The sequence below is a fragment of the Lutjanus erythropterus genome, chromosome 11 (genome assembly GCF_056507025.1).
Source record: "Lutjanus erythropterus isolate fLutEry1 chromosome 11, fLutEry1.hap2, whole genome shotgun sequence".
NCBI lineage: Eukaryota > Metazoa > Chordata > Actinopteri > Lutjaniformes > Lutjanidae > Lutjanus > Lutjanus erythropterus.
Window position 1 is genome coordinate 21,320,279 of NC_139327.1, and position 22,863 is coordinate 21,343,141.

Sequence of the window (22,863 nt, forward strand, 5' to 3'; positions counted from 1 at the left end):
AAAGTTTAGCAGTTTTTTTTTGTATAATTTGTATTTTAATCGGAGTTTTAAATTGTTGTGCTTATTCTGACCATAAAATGGACAACCCAACTTCATTTCCCATGTTCTTAAATTTATCAAAGTTTTTAATGACCCGTTTATAGACTGACTGGTTCTGACTCAATTTTTGGCTGGAAAATAAGCTTCAGTGGAGCTGAAAGTGCGTTCCTTTTTAAAGTTCTCCAAAGTTGCGGAGCAGACGACCCCGTTAATGTGAAATAATGATGAATTTGTCGTGGATTTCGGCCAGTCGCATCTCGTGGCAGTCGGTCACTACTGGTTATTACACAACTCTAATGGTAATGAGCGGGCGGGGCAGCTGGTTGCCTCTGTATCCCCTCCTCCATCCGAACACGTTGAACGGCAACAGGAAACCTTAAATTTCTCCTTACCACTTATAAAGAGAGACACAGAACTTTAACGACCACCGTGCGTCGACGCAGTTTTTGGTCGCGCAAGTCCTGATTTTTAAGACCTCACAGGGAAATTGGCACAGACCTTGGATCACTGCTTCATGCGCTCCTGCAGGATATACAAGGTAAAGAACTACTCATGCAATGTTGCATTATGCCTCACACTTTACCCACATGCATGTAAAAACTTATTAATGTGCAATTGCTAACGTTATACGATCTGTTCCCCGGTCTAGATGTTTTTGAGGACACATACACGCAGCAGCTAGAGGGTCTTTCCGTGCGTAAAGTTGAATGGGTGCGTGAATACAGGCAGCTGAAAGCTTCCACACTAAACCACATGCTTCTCTCAGACCCCATTTTAACTGCTTCATATATAGTACGTGCTGCCGTTTCCTGCAGCCTGTAAACGAGCATAACAGCCGAGTTGCATAATTTCCTTTGCGCGCACCTCGCACCTCCGTATCCAACAGTTACGTTTACTTGATAGGCTACTACATTTTTAGGCGCTACTTAAAGTTCATTGTCTGTAACCATGATCACGTAATATGAGAGAGGCGATCCCTGGAATGTGTTAAGACTGGCCCTGACTGATGATGATGTGAGGAAGGTGGCTGTTGTCTGGACTGGAGTGAAAGCAGCAAGTGGTCACACCGCAAGCACTCATTCAGAGTAAAGTAACAGTACCACAATGGAAAAAAAAATCCTGCAGAAAATAAAGAAAAGTGTGCAAAAGTGCAAAAATTATTAAGGTACAGTATAACCTTTTAATAGCAGGTGTTTTGCAGGTAAAACTTTAATATATAGTAGTAACTCAATTCAGTTTACTATTTTGTTGCTGTATCAACATGGTTGGCTGGAATTTGCCTTGTGAGCTCAGTTAAGGACAGAAAATAACAACACAATGAAAGTAAAAAACATCAACCTATACAATAATCATAAAAGCATAAAACACTGGTAAAATAAAATCCAACACGGAGGGATGCCATAAATAACCTGTAGGAAATTTAGCCTCAACATCCGTCACACTCATCCAGCCGCGTCCATCTGTACAGTTTTAGGGCCCAGTACTATTAATACATTAATATACACTATTATAATATACATTGTCACTTTTCTCCTCTGGAAAAACAAGAGAGGTAATGTCAGATCTACTGTAGTCATCCGTTTCAGTAAAACATACAGTCAGTAAGCAGTGTAAATCATCACAGCCTGTGTTTGATGGTGGAAGTGACTTCTCAGTCTCTCATCAGAGTTTTGTATTTGAAAAACTGTAAAAACAGTATTAGTGACAACCCATTATTATTTTAAACAAATAGAAAAAAAAAAGCTAAGTTAACAATATTCCAGATTTACTCATATTTTAAGAATGACTTGGTAACAAGAGTTGACCTTTTAGATCCCGGAGTCAACAGTTCAGAGCAGTTCCAGTCAGTCTAACTTTAGCCTGCCTGAAAGTGGGTCACTTGTGGACAAGCTGCTGACTGCAGGGCTGTATATGTAGCCTATACAAAATGCACTGAGGGGTGTGTGTGTGGAAGCTTTCCAGGTTCACTGAGATTCTGAACATGCTAGGGCTTCATATTTCCTCTTTGCTGCACCTCCAGGTCGAGTGTTTGGTTTCCGTAATGATAAGTAATAAACTTGTATTTTCTCCGAATAGGGTGTATTTTGTTTGTGCTCAAAATTCACATGAAAAAAGTTGCACTTGGTGGTTTTTGACTTTGACTTGTCAAAGCAGTGAGCACAATATACGCAACTGTAGCTGCAGTAAATAGATAGCAGTGTGTACAAAACATGGATCAGGGGCTTATTACAAGGTTGTTGGGTAATAGTAATACACACAGAATGTGTATTCATGCTTACGGAAGTGATTAGTCACTGCAGTAGAAACAGATTGAGATTCTGATTATGTGTTCAGCAGGCAGTGATGCCCCAGACCAGATTTATACAGCTTTTATACACAGCTGACTTGAACTGTTCTCATGAACAGTCACCATGTAACTAATACATCAAAATAATATTTCTGCATTAAATTGTCAACTGTTGAATTAATAGCCAACTACTTTCACATTTGATTCATCAGTTTAAGTAACTGAGTTAGAAATAAAAGTCAGAAGTCTTAAAGTTCAGCATCTTAAATGTGGATATTTTCTGGTTTCTTTACTCCTGACAATAACCTGAATATCTTTGGGTTGTGGACAACAGAAGACATTGTCATCTTTGGCTTTGGAAAACACTGATTAACAGTTCACAATTTTCGGACTTTTATAGACCAAACAGCTAATTTATTAATCGAGAAAATGAGCATCAGATTAACTGACAATAAAAAGTAATCGCTACTTGCAGTCCTAGTTTCTACAGTCATGAATGGAGGTAAAGGGTCAGTCTTTTGTTTCCTGAAGTATGTGAGTGTTTCTCTGGTCTGCGTCAGGCAACAGGAAAAGAGCAGGATTGTTGTCTATTAAGGTGAAGGACATTTGTCCCTTGTCATGTGCTATGGGTTTGACTTTCCTGAAGCAAGACGTGCCAAACAAACAGTATTCTGTGTTAATAATGTTCAAATATGTTTTGGAATGAAACTTAGTTTTTGGATACCGCTTATTTAGGATTATGACCTGCGTCTTTTTGAGTGTTATGACATCTGTAGTAAATGTATATGTTACTTTTTTTTTCCCTGGAGGGGGTGCAGCCTATGATTTTGTCACAGACTGACTGACTGACAGACATTGTTGCAGTCCTCATGCATGACAAGTTCATGGTGACCAGTGAGGCACGCTTCAGACTGACACCGTAACCTTTGTTTACATGTGCAGACCAAAAGGTATAACCTGTGCATGTTAGCTGGGTAATTAAGTTCACGCCAGAGCATAATACACTGCAAACGTAAAAAGTAATCGGATATTTATAAAGTTGCCGGTTCACTGGAGAATTGCGCTTTTAATACAGTGATGTCTAGCCAGCAGAGTTGGGTGGTAACGTGTGTACACAGTGACGTATGGGATGGGAACAGATGAAAATTGTCGACACACCACTGTTGCATGCCGTTCTTTCTCCTCAGTGAACTGCCAGGAGAAATTCCACTCAGTTAGCCAAACACTCATGATGGTTATACGCATCTGAGCAGTTGCTCATATCTGAACTAAATACAAAAGTTGGAACAGCATATGGCTTTTCTTTTTTTCATTCTTCCATCATAATATGGCATAATTCAATGAGAGAGACGGATAGCAGCCAGAAAAACAAAGATGCTTGTGTGCACTGTAATGTATGGATATTTGCATCTATTTTACCTGAACAGTGCTTACAGTGTAACTCTGTCAAACCAGATCTCTTCCATTCTTCAAAAAAGTGTTCTATTTATACTGTTTTAAGAAATATATATCATCAAATTACAAATCCAGTTATTATGTACTACAAACTACTGTATTGAAAGGGGCTCCTGGCCCTCCTAAATGTCAAGCAGTGCACATTTATGGTCTCCTGTCATTGGTTGTAAAGCATCACACCCCCTTTCCATGTCATCCACTCCCTCTCACAGACAGGCACTGCATGCCTCCCTTTCTTCTCGTCTCATCTGCCAAATAATTTTTTTACACTGGCAGAACAGTTGTATACATGTCTGTGTGTGTACACTAAGATAAGAAGGGACCATATTTTCTCAATCCTGGAGTTTTGCGAGTTTTTTGTAACTACACCTTTGAACCCTTGGTATCTATTTGTGTGGTATTACCGTGCAAATAATGTTTTCATTACAGTGGATTCACAGAAAACATGCACGTATAAATGTATGTACTTGCATGCAGTGGTTGAATGCACTGAAAGTATCTTTACTCATAAACTCAAGGTACTTCTACTTTACTCTAGTATTTCCATTTTATACAAATTAATACTCACCCTCCACTATGTCTAAATGGTAAATATTTTTACTTTATACTCCACTGTATTTTTATGACAACTCTTTTTTCTAGATACTTTTCAGGTTACAATTTTTTATACCCCAGATTATGATGAATTTCTGTAGACTGAACTACACAACAGTAAAGTGGTAGAGTTGTTTAGCTCAGCAAGTTGAGAAAAGTATTGTCAGTTGCTAGGTAACAGACAAAAGTTGATAAGTGATGTTGGATTTAGTATTTAGACTTTCCTAAGACACAGGTTGAAGTAAGATACAATGGGAATCCTAAAGTTCTTTAGGATTTGTTTCTGTGATACCAAATTGGGAAAATCCTATCTTAGACTTTTCATTTCTTTATTTCAGACTTAAGATAGGAAACATCTGTAATACAGCCCCTGAATACTTCTTCCACCACTGCTTGCATACATGAGTTACAACAGTGCAAAGACTTGTCTGGATGCAGCCACCAGTTACCACCTCTTCTCATACCTTGCTGAGGCACATTCTTTTTCAGAAAGCTGCTCCTTTGGTAGATAAACGGAGTTACTGTGACCGTTTTATCTGTGCAGCTGCAACTCTGTGATTATGTAAGAGTTAACAGCCATCCAGAGTTATTACTGTATAAATACATTTGTTAAGATTTTCACAGTCAGTCTGCTGCTGCTACATTTTAACCGTGCTCGTTTGTGCATGTGTGTGCGTGTGTGTGTGTGTGTGTGTGTGTCTGTGCAGCTTGGAATAGCCAAGCCATGTGATTCCTCCAGATTCTATTTCAGAACGGCAGCCGTCAAACACTCTGCACTCTTCACAGCAGCTTGAAGAATAATTAAGAAATACGTCTTAATCCCTCAAACTTTCTGCTCGCATCGACAGGTGAACCTTATCTGTAGGTGGTTTCAAGTAAGTGCTCCCATGTATTTTCTTACTCTGCCATGCAGGAGCAGGCTGATGTCAGTTTGACATTGATCTTCAGCATTGACATTGTGTGCAGCATTTACAATGTGTGTTTCATCATGCTCCTTGATTTCCTTCCGTTCAAGGTGTCATTGTTTGGTCTGATGAATTTTTTATTAACAGAAAATTTGACTCAGCAGTTGCACAACATGTGTACCCATGTCAGTGAGGGGTCATGTGGTTCATGTAGGCTACTTTCTTCTGTGTTGCATGCATGCATGCACGCGTGTGTTCGTTCCTGTAAATGGTTTATGATTACGCTCTGATATTTTAATAGTATTTTCACTCTAAACTTTTATTAATGACCTTCCTGGGCTTTACAGTAGCGTGGCACACGAGCCAGTGTAATAACCAGCTACTTATTTATCTGGGCAGAATAATGATATAAGCCTGGGCTCAGTAGTCTTACTGCAGCTGGCTTGGTTTTGTAATTTAATGGATTAATTGTCTAACAGCTGTTTTCATTAGTTTCTTTTTACAAATGGTGAATGAAACTGGCATTTCTAAATTTACTTTAATTAATTTGCTGTATGTTTCCACTTCCTAAGCATGCAGTTACATTTACTTAAAGTGAAAATAGACAGTCTTTTTATTTCCTGGGAAAATGATGTCTCCTTTATAGAGTAAATTAATGAACAAATCCACACTTTTCCTCCTCATGTTTTCTTCTAATCTTACTCTCCCCTCCACCCTGATGTCATTCCCTGCTGTAGTTACTTGTTTGTGCAAGGCAATAACATTACTCAAACATTACTATGCGATGCACGTCATTGCAATCATTTTTAATTTACCTCTTCTTATTTCCAAAGGGGTGTTGATAATTTCTCCACAGAGCTATGCTCTAAGAAAACAGAAAGTGATCTGTGTTTTGTACAGATGTGTATTTAGAGTAGGACTGCAACTGACCATCATATTCATTATTTTTTAACTCAGTGTATATACTATAAAAAATCTATTATTTATTTTAGCTTAAAAGTTAGTGTCTGGGCTGCATTAAAAGTCGACTGAATTTGAAAAGACAAGTTGAGGTAAAATTGTAAATTTCTGGCTTTCCTAGTCAAACAGTATTATATTTCATAAATTAATAATCATGAATCATTCAAACTTTATTTGAATACCTATCCTTAAAAATCCCTCAGTAAATGTTGTTCAACACCAACATCATTTTTTGATGACCCTTTTGTGTGGTTTTGTTGAGCAACAGTCCAAAATCACTTTACTATCATAAAACCAAGGAAACTAGAATATATGTGAGAAGCTGGAACAGCAGCTAATTTCGCCAGTCATTCTTAAAAACGAAACAAATGATTTGATTATCCAAATTGCTTCCAATTTTCTGACAACCCACCAGTCCGTTAATTGACGGGTCGTCGCGGATCCGATTACTGTGAAAAGCACATTAGCACATTGTTGGCTCCTAATGATGGACAGCAGCACAACAGCACCGTACAATAATAGAGTCTGCACCTGTGTCAGTTTTTCCACACCGTTTCTAAAGAATCTCCAGTGCTGCTGACATGTTACACCTTTCATCATCACCGACACTGTGCAAACAACAGTGACCTCTGCAAACTCTAAATATCTGTTGCAAGCTGAATTCAGTATCTTCCAACTTGTGTTGTAACTTCAGATCGATCATGGTGGACAGTTTGGGGGACGAGAACCAAAGTTGTTTACTCATTCTTTTTAGATACATAGAAGTGAGACTCACGTTCAACAGCATTATCTGTGTTTTTTTAAACAGTAGTTTCGTAGGTGTTGTGCTTTCAGTGACTCATCTCTGTATGATCGCCTGTGTGACTCCAGTCTATTTTTTCATAGGTCAGTTTGGAAAGTTGTATCTTAGCCTGGACATTTTCTGGATTGGAAAAAAAGTCTACAAGGCTGTTACCTTAGGTCACCCTTAAGTGGAACTTGCCAGGAGGTGTGACATGACTGTTGCACTGTCCGCATGACCTTTCTGGGTTTGTGTCATGTCAGTGGGTTATAGAGAGGAGCCACGCGTTCAATTCCCAGTCACTCTTTTGGGGTACATACCAGTGATCTTCTGCCAACACATTGTTTATACCCCCCTCCTCTCTTTTTTCCCCCTTTCCACTCCTCCTACTGCCCTCCATATTTATTTTTCTCCTTCCAAATATCAAGTATTACCTCTCAGTGTGTGAGCTCAGCTCTGGGGAATGTTCATGAGATGTTGGACAGACTACTGACCCGGAGTATCCTCTCTGCAACCACTTAGCAAAGAAGATTCACAGCTGTGTCTGGCGTCCAGAGGGTACAAACCGTTTCAAGCTATTTTAGCTCTTCAGTCTTTTTTGAAAGTATTTTTTTTATATTATGAGCATATTTTTATTTTTAATTATTAAAGGAAATTGTAATATTATATATGAAATCAGAGTAAGTGCTTTGGCTCATTAGGTGTTTTATTTGCTTTCAATTAATTCCTTTTACTTTAAGCACAGACAGTAATGGTGAACTGTCCTCCTGTATGACCCTAAGCAGAGGGAAATAATAACTGGTTTTGTTTCTTCTGCTGTGTGTAGGTGAAGTACAGTGTGACAGCCTCCGCGGTATGTGTCAAAGAAAGTGTTTCTTTGTCATGAGTTATGATTCTCTTTGTGTTGAACAGTTTGTTCAGGCACTCTGCCTCCTCTCCTGTGAGTTGCTCTGTGTTATGTAACATATGTCTGCAACGTATCCAGCAATAAGATGGATTATCCCTATAGGCCCCCGGTTTTTTGGCTAGCGGTCACACATTGTGGATTTGGGTTGCGTTATGTAACTCCCCAAGAAACAGTGTTCTACTTACAACGAGTTTGTCAAGATCAAGTGAACCCCCAATGTGTTAACCACTATACGAACAGTGTGTAATGATGTTATTTTGAATGTGGCCTGACGTACCTTCACACAAAAAGGACACACTACTGCACCATTGGATCCAGCATTGTGCAGGCTACTGTTGGCGTGTATTTGTTAAAAAATAATGCTAAATCAGTTTGTACCCTTGTGGTGATGTATTTAAAGGTATACTATGCAGGACTTTCCACTATAGACTCACATAGAGTCATCGCTTATGAACCACTAAAAGTGCCTGGCAGGGTCTGTATCTGCAGAGACCCTGCTTTCTGTCTGTGTTTTCTTACTTTCTCATATTTTGCTGTATTCTGAACGCGGTATGGGTGTCAACATTTGGGCAGTGCTGTGTAGCCCCCAGCCAAGAACAGCATGCAGGCTGTGAGGTAGGGGCTCTCTTGTTTGTTGAACCGAGAAGGCAGAGGCCGACTCTGAATGGCGCATTTACCAACAGCAACTGACAAATCCTATATTTTCTACCTTTAAGATCCCTTGTAATATGTTTATTAGCACTGAAACAAAGTGTTGAGATGTGTGGGCTGGCTATGCAAGACCATGTTTACCTATAACTTTATAATTTGAGAATATTAGCTAACTGTCTTGTGAACATTTTTATGTCAAAGACATTTGAGGACACTCGACAGAGCTGACATGGCACCAGCTAATGCCAAAGAAGTTTTGTGCTTATTTTAAAGCACTTAAGTCAATTATAAGTATGAGGAACTTTAAATCACCGTCACTTAACTTTTCTCTCCTTCACTTCCCATAGGGTGTGTGTGACCTCTCCCCCCTCTCCCCTGTGACCTCTGAACCCTGGTCTACCTTCTACCCCTCCCCTCCCCTCCCTGAGGCCAGACTGTGATCCATGGCGCTGGAGAAGCTTTTGGGTTTCGGGAAGCAGCTGTTGAGGGTGAAGGTGGTGGACTGTAACACAGAGGACTCCCGTCTGTCCCGATGCCTCAACACTTTAGACCTGGTGGCCCTGGGGGTGGGCAGCACGATGGGCGCTGGCGTCTACGTGCTGGCCGGTGCTGTTGCACGAGAGAATTCAGGTAAGGTTTAAGTTACTGTGAACAATTAAAAGATGTCCTGTGAGACTAATTTTAAAGCCTTAAATCATATGATGTCCATTGTTCTCCACAGGTCCTGCTATTGTGCTGTCTTTCCTGATAGCAGCTTTAGCCTCCGTTTTGGCTGGTCTGTGCTATGCTGAGTTTGGAGCCCGTGTTCCCAAGACAGGCTCGGCTTATCTTTACTCCTATGTGACTGTAGGGGAACTCTGGGCCTTCATTACTGGATGGAACCTCATCCTGTCCTACATCATTGGTAAACAAGCAGATAGAGAAACAGAATGAAAGGATACAACAACAGAAACAAAAGTTTGGTGACAAAACTGGAAAATTACCACAAAATCTACTTCAACTGCTCTTTCTCCGTCTCAGGTACCTCCAGTGTTGCCCGTGCATGGAGCGCTACCTTCGATGAGTTGGTAGGGAAGCGCATAGAGCAGTTCTGCAGAGAGTATATGGCCATGAAAGCACCAGGTGTACTGGCAGAATACCCTGACATGTTTGCTGTTCTCATCATACTCACCCTCACCGGTAGGAAACCTGCTGTCTTTCTTTGCGTTCCTCTGTCCTTGTTTACACCTGGTATTAACATTTCTGCATCTGATCACAAGCAGACAGCTCTAAGGTCGTCAGATCACTTCCCCGCTCTATGTGCAAAAATCCGTGTACATCTTTTCCATTTGCAAAGACCAAAAGTGTTCTTTTAACCTGAATTTGATGATTTTACTGTTTATCAGACCGTAAATGAAAGAATTTGGTAGGAAAAAATGATAAATACAGCCAGAGTGAAGTGTTTTGGCTGGTCAGGCCTAACTGATTATACAACTTTATAACTTGTACAAAAACACAACTGTATAACTTTTAATTACATGCCGTTGTTAAATTCTTGATATTGATTGGTTAATTACAGCCTTCTAAGTTTTTTTTATTTCAGCATAGCAGACTGTTGCTATGAAGAACAGACTATTACTATGGATGCAGTGCTGATAATAGACTCTGGAGACTCTGGAGCCATATGTGGTGCAGACTACCCTCCAGTGTGATCTTTACAATAAGATGTCAATGCATCCTTACCGATCTCAAATGCATGTACTTGGAGCTGTCCAAGTGACTTAAGACATGTTAATGCCAGGTGTTACTGCTTTTGGTTCACAAAGAACATAATTTACCTTTGTCAGTATGAAGTTTCTCAACCTTTCACTCAGTGGCAGACATTCATTACAGATAGTTAACTGATAAATTTCAGCACAAAAAAAAAAACATATTCTCTGTTTTCTTTTGTGTGTCTCCTCCATTTTTTAGGTCTGCTGGCTTTTGGGGTCAAAGAGTCGGCGATGGTGAACAAGATTTTTACCTGCATCAACATCCTAGTGTTGTTGTTCATGGTGATCTCTGGTCTGGTCAAAGGCTCTTTGAAGAACTGGCAGATAGACCCTGAAGAGATATTACATCCCAATTACACCAGTAACTCCAGCCTCAAGTAAGAACATGGACACACACACACACACACACACACACACACACACACACACACACACTTCTGTCACATATCCAAGATGTTCCATGAAACAACCTGTTATATTTGATTTGGTCCAAATATTTTAACTTATTGGTCTGCAGTTAATCTGGATATTCCAACTACTTAAGCCACCAAACGCCCCAGAACTTTTAGTCCCAGTGACTACTTTTTAAGAAACTAAAATCTTCCCTCAGCCAATGTTATCTGTGTTTCCAAAGCATTCAAAAGATTAGGCTAATTAATCTGCTGACATGTAGTTCATTGCTGCTGTGCTGGAGAAGGTTGCATCCAACCAATTGTCTGCCGGTGGGATCCGCTTCTGTTATTGTAGTTCTTAATTTTCTTTTAGTGATGTTTTAATTTTATAAGCTGCTCCTGGCACTGTTTCCCAGTGTAAACAATGTTCAGCTCACTTATCTTGCAAGGAGATTTTTGCACATACTTTTGTCACCATTTCCAGTTCTTGTGGGATTTTGTCCTCTGCATAAACACTCAATCAGGCCTGGACTTGGTCATCATCACTCATCTGTTTTGTGCTTACTTCTTTAACTCCGTGTTGATGTGTTGAAGCACAATGAACAAAATATGAAGTATAGTTGCTTTTCAGCTGCAGATTTTTAATAACGGTGCCTGTATCAAAATGCTGCAAGTATCTGACCAATCAAAAACGTTCAACACTGCAACCCCCACCCCCAAATTTCCTGTAATTTTGAAAAGTACTACCCTCTGACCAGGGACATTTTTTGGGGGGGTTAAAATTATTGCACCTCTACAGGCAGAAACTGACCCATTTCAAGTTTGGACAATACAGACTATTTTTTTTTGCAGATTATAATTATTCATTTCTTCTCTGTTCAGTTTGACAGACATCCTGCCAACCAAAGAAAGTTTAGGAGTGGGTGGCTTCATGCCGTTTGGTTTCACAGGTGTCCTGTCAGGAGCTGCTACCTGTTTCTATGCCTTTGTTGGATTTGATTGCATCGCCACGACAGGTCAGTCCTGGGTGACACCAGAAAACATGCACTCTGTTGGCCCTGTCCTCCTCTCGCTCTTGTTCTACCTCTCATATTTCTCTACCTCCACTGCCACTCATATGTTTCAGTTTTGGGGGGTTGGGGCTCGTGTACTGTAACTGAATCTGGAGTTGGGACCATTCCCAAGCCTGTCTAAACATCTAGGAGTGTTACATAAGAGGGGCCGGACAGAGAGAAAATATGTAGTTTAGTTCACTTGGCCTACTTTTTGCTCTTTGGAAAAGTGCCAAGCACTGTGATGGAGGTTAGGGACGTAAACCATGACACAAGGTTTGGGGAGAAAATGTTCCCCAAGTTTGCGCAAATCTACACCTGTGAATGGGTGTGTGTTTTCATGTAGGTCTGTTTAATTGATTCATGGCCTCGGGGCCTTGTAATAAAGGGAGAGTTTCTATCAGTTTGCCTGCTCCCAGAACCCCCAGCTTTTCCCGAATCTCTTTTTCCTGAATTCTAATTGGCTGGTGCGAAGTTAACCCTGAATGATTGCTTGAGTGTAATGTGTAGGGGCTTGTCCGTCACACACACACACACACACACACACACACACACACACACACACACACACACACACACACTCAGCCAGTCCAAAGCCATCTGTGTGTGTGTGTGTGTGTGTGTTCTGTATAGCTTGAGTTAAGTTGGCATTAAGCCATTATCCCTTCCCCCTCCACACACACACGCACACACACACGCACACACACGCATATAAGCGCACTTACATCCACACAACTGTTAACAATCTGGGCCAATCAGTAGCTGTCACCTGTCATGAATAACAGTGTAGAAGAAAGAACCCAGGCAGCATTATACACCCTCCACCATCGCGATGTGATTTGACCATGGAACAAGACGCGAGTGTTCTCCTAAGGAACTCTGTTATGTAATCACCTGCAGCTGAATAGTTGGGTGTTTCGTCCTTGTGGGTGTACAGGGGAAAACAAGCTCCTTGTTCAATTTGTTGCAAAATATCCCACAAAATGTTTCTTAAATACATCTATTTGCCCTATTTTCTGAGTTTGCTGGACTTCTGCCAGTATGACCATAGAATATTGAATGGTTTGTACAATTCAGAATCTGCTCAAACCTCGAATTACAGTGTGAATACTACTAAATACAGTAAACAGTTGTTACTAACAAATAGTGTTATTTGTCAAGGTCAACTGTGTACCATTCACAGTGCAGTTATTGGTACTTCTCAATGCAACCAGAGCAGACAGTCTATACTGCCAAATAAAAGTATACTTTCTTAAAGGCATAATACATAATTTCCTTAATAAACAATGTAAAGATGAACATACTCCCTCCAAAAGATCATTTATGACCCACTAGAGGTCTGTGGTGGTGTCTGTAACTGCAGAGACCCTGCCATCTGCTTGTATTTTCATATGTTGTCATGTTTTGCTTTACCCGAGACATCTTTGGGCTTCGGCCAGTTTGGCAGTGGTGTGTAGTTAATACAGTGCACAGGCTTTGAGGTCAGAACTCTATCAAAATGTAGCAGCCAACAGTTACATCACATTCTCCAGCTCTTTCCTCTGCTGAGAGCTACAGGAAGAGTTTTACACATATAGGCACAGACAGGCAGGGCAGACTGAGGATTGGATTTAGCTGTATTTACACAAAATCTGGTGTTGTACAGAGGTGTGGACCTGTTAATGTGTTAATGTGTTGTGAAAAAATAAAAAAAATAATTGTTTATTTCTCCAGTTCACTTCTTTGCTCTCCCTACTGGCACTCGCTCTCCTTGACCTTCCTGAAAACAAGATGACATCTCAAGGGCTTTATCCTCGAATAAGATATTTCATGAATTCACACTCTATGTCTCTCGCCCTTTCTCTCCCTTTGAATGACTTTGAATGGTGCAGTTTTTAAACAATGTCGTAGATTCTACCTTTAAGGCGGTTTATTGCAGTGAATAATCCTACATCCTTTGTGTCTGACTGAAATGAAATGTGCTGTGTCGTTTTCTGCATGGTCTTCTATTCAGTACCATGTATGGTATTTGTTGCATTGACCCTTGTTATTTGGGTAAGTCACACCCCTTCCAGTGGACGCCCATGGGACCTTCACTACATCAGAAAAAGTATGAACTGTATTCAACTGAGAACTTTTTTTTTATCCTGTTCACACGAATCGCACATATGATGTTCATCCATTTAAAACCTAGGGTACAAGTCAAGAAAGTCGCAGTTTGTCACAAACCTGTTGAAGTATTGGACTATGAAGAAACATAAATAGAAAGACTACACATCCACAAGGGACGCCATGATTTTCTATCCCCAAAAGCTAACATTAGCCGCTAAAGCTACAGTGCTCTTTATGGCTGATAAAAAAGACCAGGAGTCACTGGACAAAACACTTAAGGTAAGATAACGTTACAAGAGGCAGCAAGATTGGTGTTGGTGATGTATAATGGGCAAGACAGGTTTCACACAAAACTGAACTAAACTATAACAAATCTATGACAAACTTTCTTGACTTGTAAAATTATGTCTTGTAAAATTATGTTTTAAATTGACAAACAATGTAATGTAATTTCTGGCACAGTTCAAATGGATACAAAAAATTATTTGTAATTCGCAGTAGACTACTGTTCATGTTTTTTTCTAAATTCTCATGGGGCACACCAGAAAGGGTGTGACTTTGGCTCTCTAATGGGAAAATGGGTTTCTGGCTTTCTGCCAGACAGGCTTTCTGACAGAATGGCTTTAGGAAGTCAGGTGACATAGTATAAAGAGCAACTAAGTCATGCAGGGAGCAGGTGATGGTGGATGAATGGGTCAAACTCAGGACTTTCACCCAGGAGACTAGGGCATGTGTCCTTGGTGAAGCACTTTTGGATGTAGATCACTGATTATTTGAATCTTTTTTCAGTTTTATGTGGCAGTTTCATTAGGTTTAGGCAAGAAAACTACTTGGTTTAGGAGAAGATCATGGTAAAAGAGACCATCCTGTTAGAACATTTCTGCCAGAAAGCCCTTAAGGCTGACTTCTCCCATGTGCTGTCATTTGCATCTTGAAAATCCACAAGGCATTTAAAAATCAAATGCAAGCCAAATAGAGTTTTTAAAGACAAAAATGTCAGCACCTGCTGAGGCAATGAAGAAGTAAAGTTGTACTTTTGGTCCCTTTAACTGTGCCTGTTCACTGTCTACTCTTCGCTCTAGGTGAAGAGGTGAAGAATCCCCAGAGAGCCATCCCCATCGGCATCGTATCCTCGCTGCTCATCTGCTTTGTGGCGTACTTTGGTGTTTCTGCTGCCCTCACCCTCATGATGCCATACTACATGCTGGACAGCAACAGCCCTCTGCCTGTCGCTTTTAAATATGTTGGCTGGGGAGGAGCCAAATACGCTGTGGCTGTAGGCTCTCTTTGCGCTCTGTCTGCCAGGTAAGCACACACCTGCACTGGTCTGCCACTAGTTTGAAATGCAGGCTCATGTACTGTAGTTCTCGGATAGCATTCACACACACACACACACACACACACATGCACACACACACACACACACACTTAACTTTGGAAGGCATTTGATCCCTTAACTATAAATAAGAGACCCTCTAAGAATATGTACTAGTACCATTAGTGTAAGCGATTATATAACACTAACTCGTGTCACCAAAGGCCACCACAAGCTGCATTTTAAACTAAAATTCTGTGTTTAATGGATTTATAATGGGGATACTGTGGTACATACATACTTTACTTTGCCCAAACTTTGAATGACAACAACCTTGATAGATAATTATTATAGATAATTCTGAATAATATGTATTGTTAATTTTAAAACTTTTGCTTAGTATAGTTAGGATCGGTTTGATCATCTGATTTTAAATATATTGTTATAATATATTATGTTTGATATTAAATATGTTCCTGCATGCCACTATTCTTTACTTTCACAGTGTAGTGTGACATATATCTGTTTTACAGGCTGCACGTCTGTTTACTTCCTGTCAACACTATAGTTACATTACCTTTGCCTACAGTCTTTATAGTCTTTATTTTAGTTTATTTTCTTCACTTTTCACAGTTACTTTGGTACTTATTTTTAATAGAATTTACCGTTTGTTTTGTACTTTGGTCTGCAACCTGCAGCTCTGGAGCCACAAGTGGTTCTTTTGCCCCAATCCAGTGCCTCCCTGTGATTTTAACAAAAATAAATAAATAAATAGAAATGAATAATGGTTCTTTTTTTTTTTTTGACATTTTAATTTTCAGTTATTTTTGTGGGCCTAAAGTGATTCTTAAATTCTCCAGTTGTGAAAAGATGTGTAGCCTCTACACCAAATGAAAGAAAAATGTTTTAATATTTCATCAGCATTTAATAATCACTAATCTCAATAATAGTAGAATTCACCAAAAATGTCTTGGTTCATCTTCCCACTGCTCCAACAATCACCAGCTCTGGTTAGATTAAAATAAACCCTTACGTCACTGAGTTATGTGTGAAGATATTCTGACTGGATATGCCGTCTCTCCCTAGCTGCTGCTTTTCTGATGTCTGCCTTCCCTCTCGCTCCCCTCCCGATTATATTTTCACATCTAATTCTGTGTATTAAGGGGTTACAGTTACTCTGGTTTGGTTGAAATAACCACTGAGTGCTGGACAGAAGAACAAATACAAAAATAGGTCCACACACTAGAAACTGCTCCTTTTGGAAATGTAATAGTATCACCATGACTGATACTATTGGAATGGTGATACTATTAAATTTCCAAAAGAAGCAGTTTCTGGAGTGTTGAAACAGTGGAAAGACAAACCCAGATGTTTTTGATGAGTTTTACTTTGTTTCTCTCAAGTCTGAATGAAAATGATTATGCTAGCTAGCTAAAATTGCTAACAATAATGTAAGACGCTGAGGTGATTATCAGATTGCTTAAAAACACTATCTACAAATCTGAGAGTAAATATTTTAAACAATATGTACTAAGCTAAGTATGAAAAGTGAAGTAACAAACTTAATGCTGACAAATGATTGAATGTTAGTAGGCAAAGTTAACGTTTCTGTAATGTACTATAATGTTGTGCATTTATATTATGTTGTGTACCTGTTGTATGCATACTGTATGATGTTCTTTGTATATGTGAGCTGGTTTCTCTGTTCATATATGTTTCATGGCATTCTTGTGGGTGTAAGTGTGGATACTATATATCCTGGTCTTCCCCCTCGGTAGCCTGCTGGGTGCTATGTTCCCTATGCCCCGTGTGATCTGGGCTATGGCCGACGATGGGCTGCTTTTCAAGTTCATGGCTGAGATCAGTCCCCGCACCAAAACCCCGCTAACTGCAACCCTCACCTCTGGCATAGGGGCAGGTGAGACACTAACACGCATGTTTCAGAGGAGCATCCATGTTCTTCGAGGCTTCTTTTCATGCTGCTGGGCTGAGCTGTGCCAGGTTGCAAATGCTCCGGCCTGCCATTTTTCCATTTTAACTGGCAGAAGTCGGCACTCCAGCATGAAAAGGCGTCTCTAACTGTCTCTAATCCTGTCTTACATGACCAGGTGTCTTTTCCCTGAGACAGTCCCGATTATGTCAGAGACTTTGTTTTGTAATGACCTTACAGAGATTTAACAGGAATTTTCTACTTGCATTTTGGTGATGTTAGAAGGAATGTAATAACCAATTAAAACTGCATGCTGTAGTACCCAAAGCTTCTTGCTTTGGAACAGAGAGAAACAGCATGTGGAGCACCATATTTGCTATTTTGTGTCCCACACTGGTAAATCGTTTGAGGTTCTCCCACCCCAAATCCTCAACTCCTGTCTTGCCGACCATGTTTGCTTCCCCTCGCTAATTCTTCCCCTCTCTGACCCACTGACCTCTTTCAATTCTTCTTTTCCTCTTGTTCTTCCACCCTACACCCTACAACTGTCATCCCAATCTGATGTTTTCCTCCCCCAAACCTCCAACCCTCCCAGTCTGTTGGGTTCCATGTTCCCCCTACCCCGTATCATCTTTGCCATGGCTCGGGATGGCCTGCTCTTCTCCTTCCTGGCCCAAGTCAGCGAGAGGAAATCCCCCGTAACGTCCACTATGTGCGCCGGGGTTTTGTCTGGTAAGATGAATAGGGAATATAAAATAACAGGGGGGATGAGATAATAGAGGCCTTTATTTGAGGAGAGGGCAGGAAAGAGGGGGATTAAGAGGAGTGTGGGAGTGGTAGTGAGGAGGGAGAAGGTATGAGATGATGATCTACGAAACAGATCTCAGCAATATCAGCACTGTAATGAAATGTTTTTTACTTTGTATCAGTAGTGATATTATTTTGCCTTTGGATTTTTTTGTGGGTGATGCAAACACAAACCTATTTATTCCGGGTCGTGACTCAGCAAGGTTGAGAACCATTGCTTCATCATTGCTTGTGATCAATTAAACGTGTTTTTCTTTTTCAAACTCATTTCAAAATCAGCAGAGGTAGTTACGAATATTTCCTTTATGTGCTGGCTGTGGCCTCCACTACCTGGATAATGCATGTGTTTGGATTTGTTTCCTGCTTATAGTGTGTTAAGCTATCTTATGTAGCTAAAACAAAAGAAAGAAAGAACATTCAAGATAAGATATGATAGAACTTTATTAACCCCACAGGAATCTTACATCAGAGATCACTAAAACATTGCAGTAACATAAGAATTTTGTGTATAAGTAAAATCAGTCAACTAAAATAAACTAAGATAAAGTAAAATAGAAAAAGTAGTGGTAGCTATGATGTTGAAAAGTCATGAAAATAAAAGTTATATTTTGCATGAAATTGAAAGTAATAATGCAGGTGATATTGGAAATAGTATTGCACATGATATTGACAGGTAATGTTGCAAATAATAAATAAATAACAAATAAATACCAACACCACACAGGATCTAGACACTTGAACCCCATTCATGTTCATGTTCATGTTCCTCTGTAACGACTTCTCAAAGTGATAAATGTATAAAGGTTTTCTCATGTTTTCCACTCTCTTTTCTCTTTCTTGCTCCTTAAAGCTATCATGGCGTTTCTGTTTGACCTGAAGGACCTGGTGGACCTGATGTCCATAGGGACGCTGCTGGCCTACACATTAGTGGCTGCCTGTGTCCTGGTGCTGAGGTCAGTGTTGATTTTATTCTAGGCTACCAGACAAATTTTGACTGACATAAACTGCTGCCATAAACTTCACTGCAGCTGATGCTACAGCGTGACTGACATCTCATAAACAGGTTGCACCACTGTTGCAATATGTGGTCCTTATCACTGTCTTACCACTGGGACTGGCGACTATTTTGAGTGATGTGAATACAGAGTGAAGTCGGGATGGTAAAACAGCTCAGTGCATATGTTTAACTGTGTCAGGTACCAAGCCGAGCAGCCCAGCCTGGAGTATCAGATGGCGAATACCCAGGAGGAGGCGGATCTGAGCGACGGCATCAGTGTCCCCAGTATGGGCATCCTGCCTGGCATGGAGGAGAGGTTCAGCTTCAAGACCCTCCTGTTCCCAGACAACCCTGAGCCATCCACGCTGTCAGGCTTCACGGTCAACATATGTGCCTTTGCCATGGGTAGGTGATGATACCAGGCCTACTTTAATACAGCAACTTTTTAATGACTCTTGTGCAGATGAAATACACATGAAATAATAAAAAAAAATATTTGTACCTCTGCAGGAACTTTGATCCTGGTATTCAGTGTTCTGGCAGTACAGGGAGGCACTGCTCATTGGAACATCATCGCCCTCAGTATCATCTTCATGGTGTGTCTCATCCTCACCTTCATCATCTGGAGGCAGCCTGAGAGCAAGACTAAACTTTCCTTCAAGGTTTGAGTCCAGAAACTCCCTCTGTGTAGGGTACTATGGATTACATTTTTTGATCTTTTTCACCACTACCTCTTGCCCTTGCCCTTAACATTTGCTATGTCTTAACACGTGATATTTCCTTTTCTTTATGATATTTGTCTCTCTAGGTTCCTCTGCTACCCTTCATTCCAGTGATCAGCATGTTTGTCAATGTTTACCTGATGATGCAGCTGGACAGAGGCACCTGGATAAGATTCTCTATTTGGATGGCTATAGGTAGGTTGTCTTCATTTCTGTCATCAGAAGTGGTTTTGGTCCAGAGTTTAAACTGACTTAATAGGTGCAGAAATTGGATTGATCCCTTAAAGTGAGACAGTCTTGACTTGAGTGTCTCTGACTAAAAGGATGGTAGATTTTCCTACTCATATACTTCACTGCAGATGCTCTCAAACTAATTACGTACAGCCACCGTTGGATAATCTTACTTTTAAAAGTTATTCATTATATTACAAATTTACTGACTTGGTACATTTCAGTGTTATCCACTGAGAAAAGTAACTTGTAAGAGAATGACAGGTGTTTCTTGCAATTAAAAGCTGACTGTCAAAGCAAACTAATTGCATAGTTTATCTCAGGGGGTTTATTTTCAGTCTGCTGGTATGAGTTGACAACAGACTGGAGGTCAAAACTCTAAAAACATATTGCAGTTTTACAGAGTGTATTACACAAAAAATTATGCCATGCCTTGCTCTGCTTTCTCAGGTTTAGTGATCTACTTTGGCTATGGCATCCATCACAGCGCTGAGGCAGCTATCGCCCGCTCGTCTCCAGACAGAGAGATGAACGGCTTCAAGCGCGATCACGAACTGGAGGACATGCCACCAGAAAAGGAGGCCTTCCTGCACTATGCAATAAATGCCACAGAGGAGGACGATGGAGACTTGTAGGAAGCATTAGAACATGCTGCGTGCATTTAAACCTGCCCCGACGCCCGTCTGTCTGTGTAAGAGTCTCTCTCCGCCAGTACTCCCTTTTGTGGAAAGTAGTGATAAATAACTTTGACCTCAAATTCACAAACAAAAATGTGGCTTTTCCCCTTGACTGCTGGGTACAATTCTGAAGCCAGATACATTAGGTCAGTATTTTGTAATGACCTTGTTACCCAATTTTGCTTGGCCCTGAGCTTTAGCTGGGCAATATCGCTTGGCAGTCTGAGAGGAGGGCTCATGTTGGAGACACTTAACATGTCAGTGTTTCAGGGAGGTTCAGAGATACTGGGAGACCATAATATATGTTTCTCTTCATGATGGGTCGTAGTTACTTCTTGTGTCTGGGTTACATTGCTGGCAGTAGGACTGTGTGCACATGTGATAGCAGCTTTAATCTGGGTGGCAGAAAGTTCAACAGCAATGATTTTTTTTTTGTCTTTCTGTCTGTTAAAACATAAAAACTACTGTATATATATCTGCATAACTGTTAAAACAGATTGGTATCCATAGCTACATCATCTTAAACCAGCCAACCCTCATGTAACTGATGTTGACATGCTGCTCTCACAGTCCTCCCTGACAAGTGAGAGCTCGCACAATACACACTTGGCTTGTCAATGATATAATTACCCTTGTTCACGAGCAGAACAGGGTGGTCGGGCCAATGGCTGCACATGTAAGGGGGCCAGCAGGGAGCTGGAGTTTACAGCCTCTGTGAATCCAAAAGATTGCATTGATACCATCCAAGGTACCAAGCTTTTTCTTGTAAAAGGGAAAGCCTGGTGTCCTGTTGTGGCTATAATGCAGGTGTCTGTCTTCCTAAGAATCAGTCATGGACAATCGCAAGCCACGGATCTGGCTGAAATTATGATGCAGAAACTGCTGAAACAAAATATTAAACAGCATATCCTGTTGGACAGTTTCTTACTCAGATATTCTAGATATATTATAGAGGAAGCAATATGTTCTAAAGCCTACCAGGAACATTTTTAAATTGTCAAATCATGTGACAAGTAGTTGCTTGTCAACACATACCTGATTTTACATGTCAATCAATAATTATTATAATGACCATTCTCTTATTTGGGGTTATGTAATACCTTTGGTAAATATATGAAATCTAATATGTGAATCCTGGCACCTGTTGAACATCAGGTGAAGACACTGACACTTGAATGTTCATGTCATGTAATATTAGATGATAGTGGATTTTCACAGTGCTGGCTGCTGTGTCTTTTTGCATTTGTAGCTTGTAACATTTAGTTTCTCTTTTCAAAAATAATACAGGCCAACTTTTTTTTTCTAAAATGTTCAATTTGCATGAATGTATTTCTGACTCTACTTTTCTCACATTTATTAATGTCTTTTTACTAATCGCTTCCTAAAACGTGGTCATCTCCAGTGTAGTTTTCTGATTATGAATATGATTCGACCTTTCCATTTTTTTTTAAACCTGGCCCTGTTTTTTTTTTTATGTATTTGGGGTCTAAATGAATAAAAGGAACAGTAACACCTGTAATTTGTCCAAGAGGTCACCTCAGCTGGCAGCAACAAAACAGGTTGCAGTGTGCTAATGTAGCCTTGAGCCACTAACGTTAAGCAGAGGAGTGGACCGCAGAGGTCTGGTAAGCTCACTTCCTCCTAAGGGGTCTGCTGTACAGCTGTGGACACCTTGGACATCTATTAGTTCTCTCAACTAATTTCTGAAGTCCCCTTGGAGGATCTACTCCACACATGCACAGTAGATCAGTGTCTACAGTGGCTGCATGGACAAGTTGGCACAGTCAGACCTCTGATAATGAAATTTTCATCATGCTGACTGTAAGCAACCCTTGTGCACTCGCGGATGCAGAAAGTTATAATACTTAATGCTTAAGGGTTCTATTATAGTCCTGAATGGATGCATACAGCTGCCGCCATGGACGCCAGTTTTGTTCATACTACTTTCAGGAGCCTGTTCAAAGGGCGCATTCCAGAAATGCACAGTAGACTTGTGTCTATAGAGGCCATATAGACAAGTCTGTGCGGTCACACCGACTTGTACACACATGTCCACACAGAGCCTGTATGTACACTTTGGTGGTGAAATGTATACCGACCCTTGGAAACCCTCATGCTTTCCTGGATGCAAAAGTATAATACCAATGTTATGGCTGTCTTATAGTTCCAAATGGACATGTACAGCTGTGGACACCGTGGACAACTATTAGCTTATAAGATCCACTTGAATGACTTGTTTCACATGCGCAGTAGATTGCGTCTGTAATTGCTGCATTGGACGAGTCTACGCAGTCACGACAAATTGAGGGTACAAAGACA

At 40.4% G+C, this 22,863-nt stretch overlaps 1 protein-coding gene across 3 annotated transcripts; it reads left to right on the forward strand.

Moving 5' to 3' along the window:
- Positions 1–256: 256 nt before the first annotated feature.
- slc7a1a (solute carrier family 7 member 1a) lies at positions 257–21,973 on the forward strand. Of its 3 annotated transcripts, none has more exons than XM_084731250.1 (13): positions 257–577; positions 8,927–9,209; positions 9,301–9,483; positions 9,600–9,758; positions 10,530–10,707; positions 11,605–11,738; positions 14,948–15,170; positions 16,959–17,098; positions 18,768–18,870; positions 19,114–19,319; positions 19,425–19,576; positions 19,723–19,831; positions 20,318–21,973. In XM_084731250.1, exons 2-13 carry the CDS (start codon positions 9,023–9,025, stop codon positions 20,500–20,502), a joined length of 1,959 nt encoding a protein of 652 aa, XP_084587376.1. In that variant the 5' UTR covers positions 257–577; positions 8,927–9,022; the 3' UTR covers positions 20,503–21,973. The 3 variants fall into 3 exon arrangements, with proteins under 3 accessions (XP_084587376.1, XP_084587378.1, XP_084587377.1); XM_084731252.1 differs by lacking the exon at positions 16,959–17,098 and adding an exon at positions 17,706–17,842 and having other exon boundaries at positions 260–577; XM_084731251.1 differs by lacking the exon at positions 257–577 and adding an exon at positions 5,128–5,250.
- The last annotated feature ends 890 nt before the right edge of the window (positions 21,974–22,863 follow it).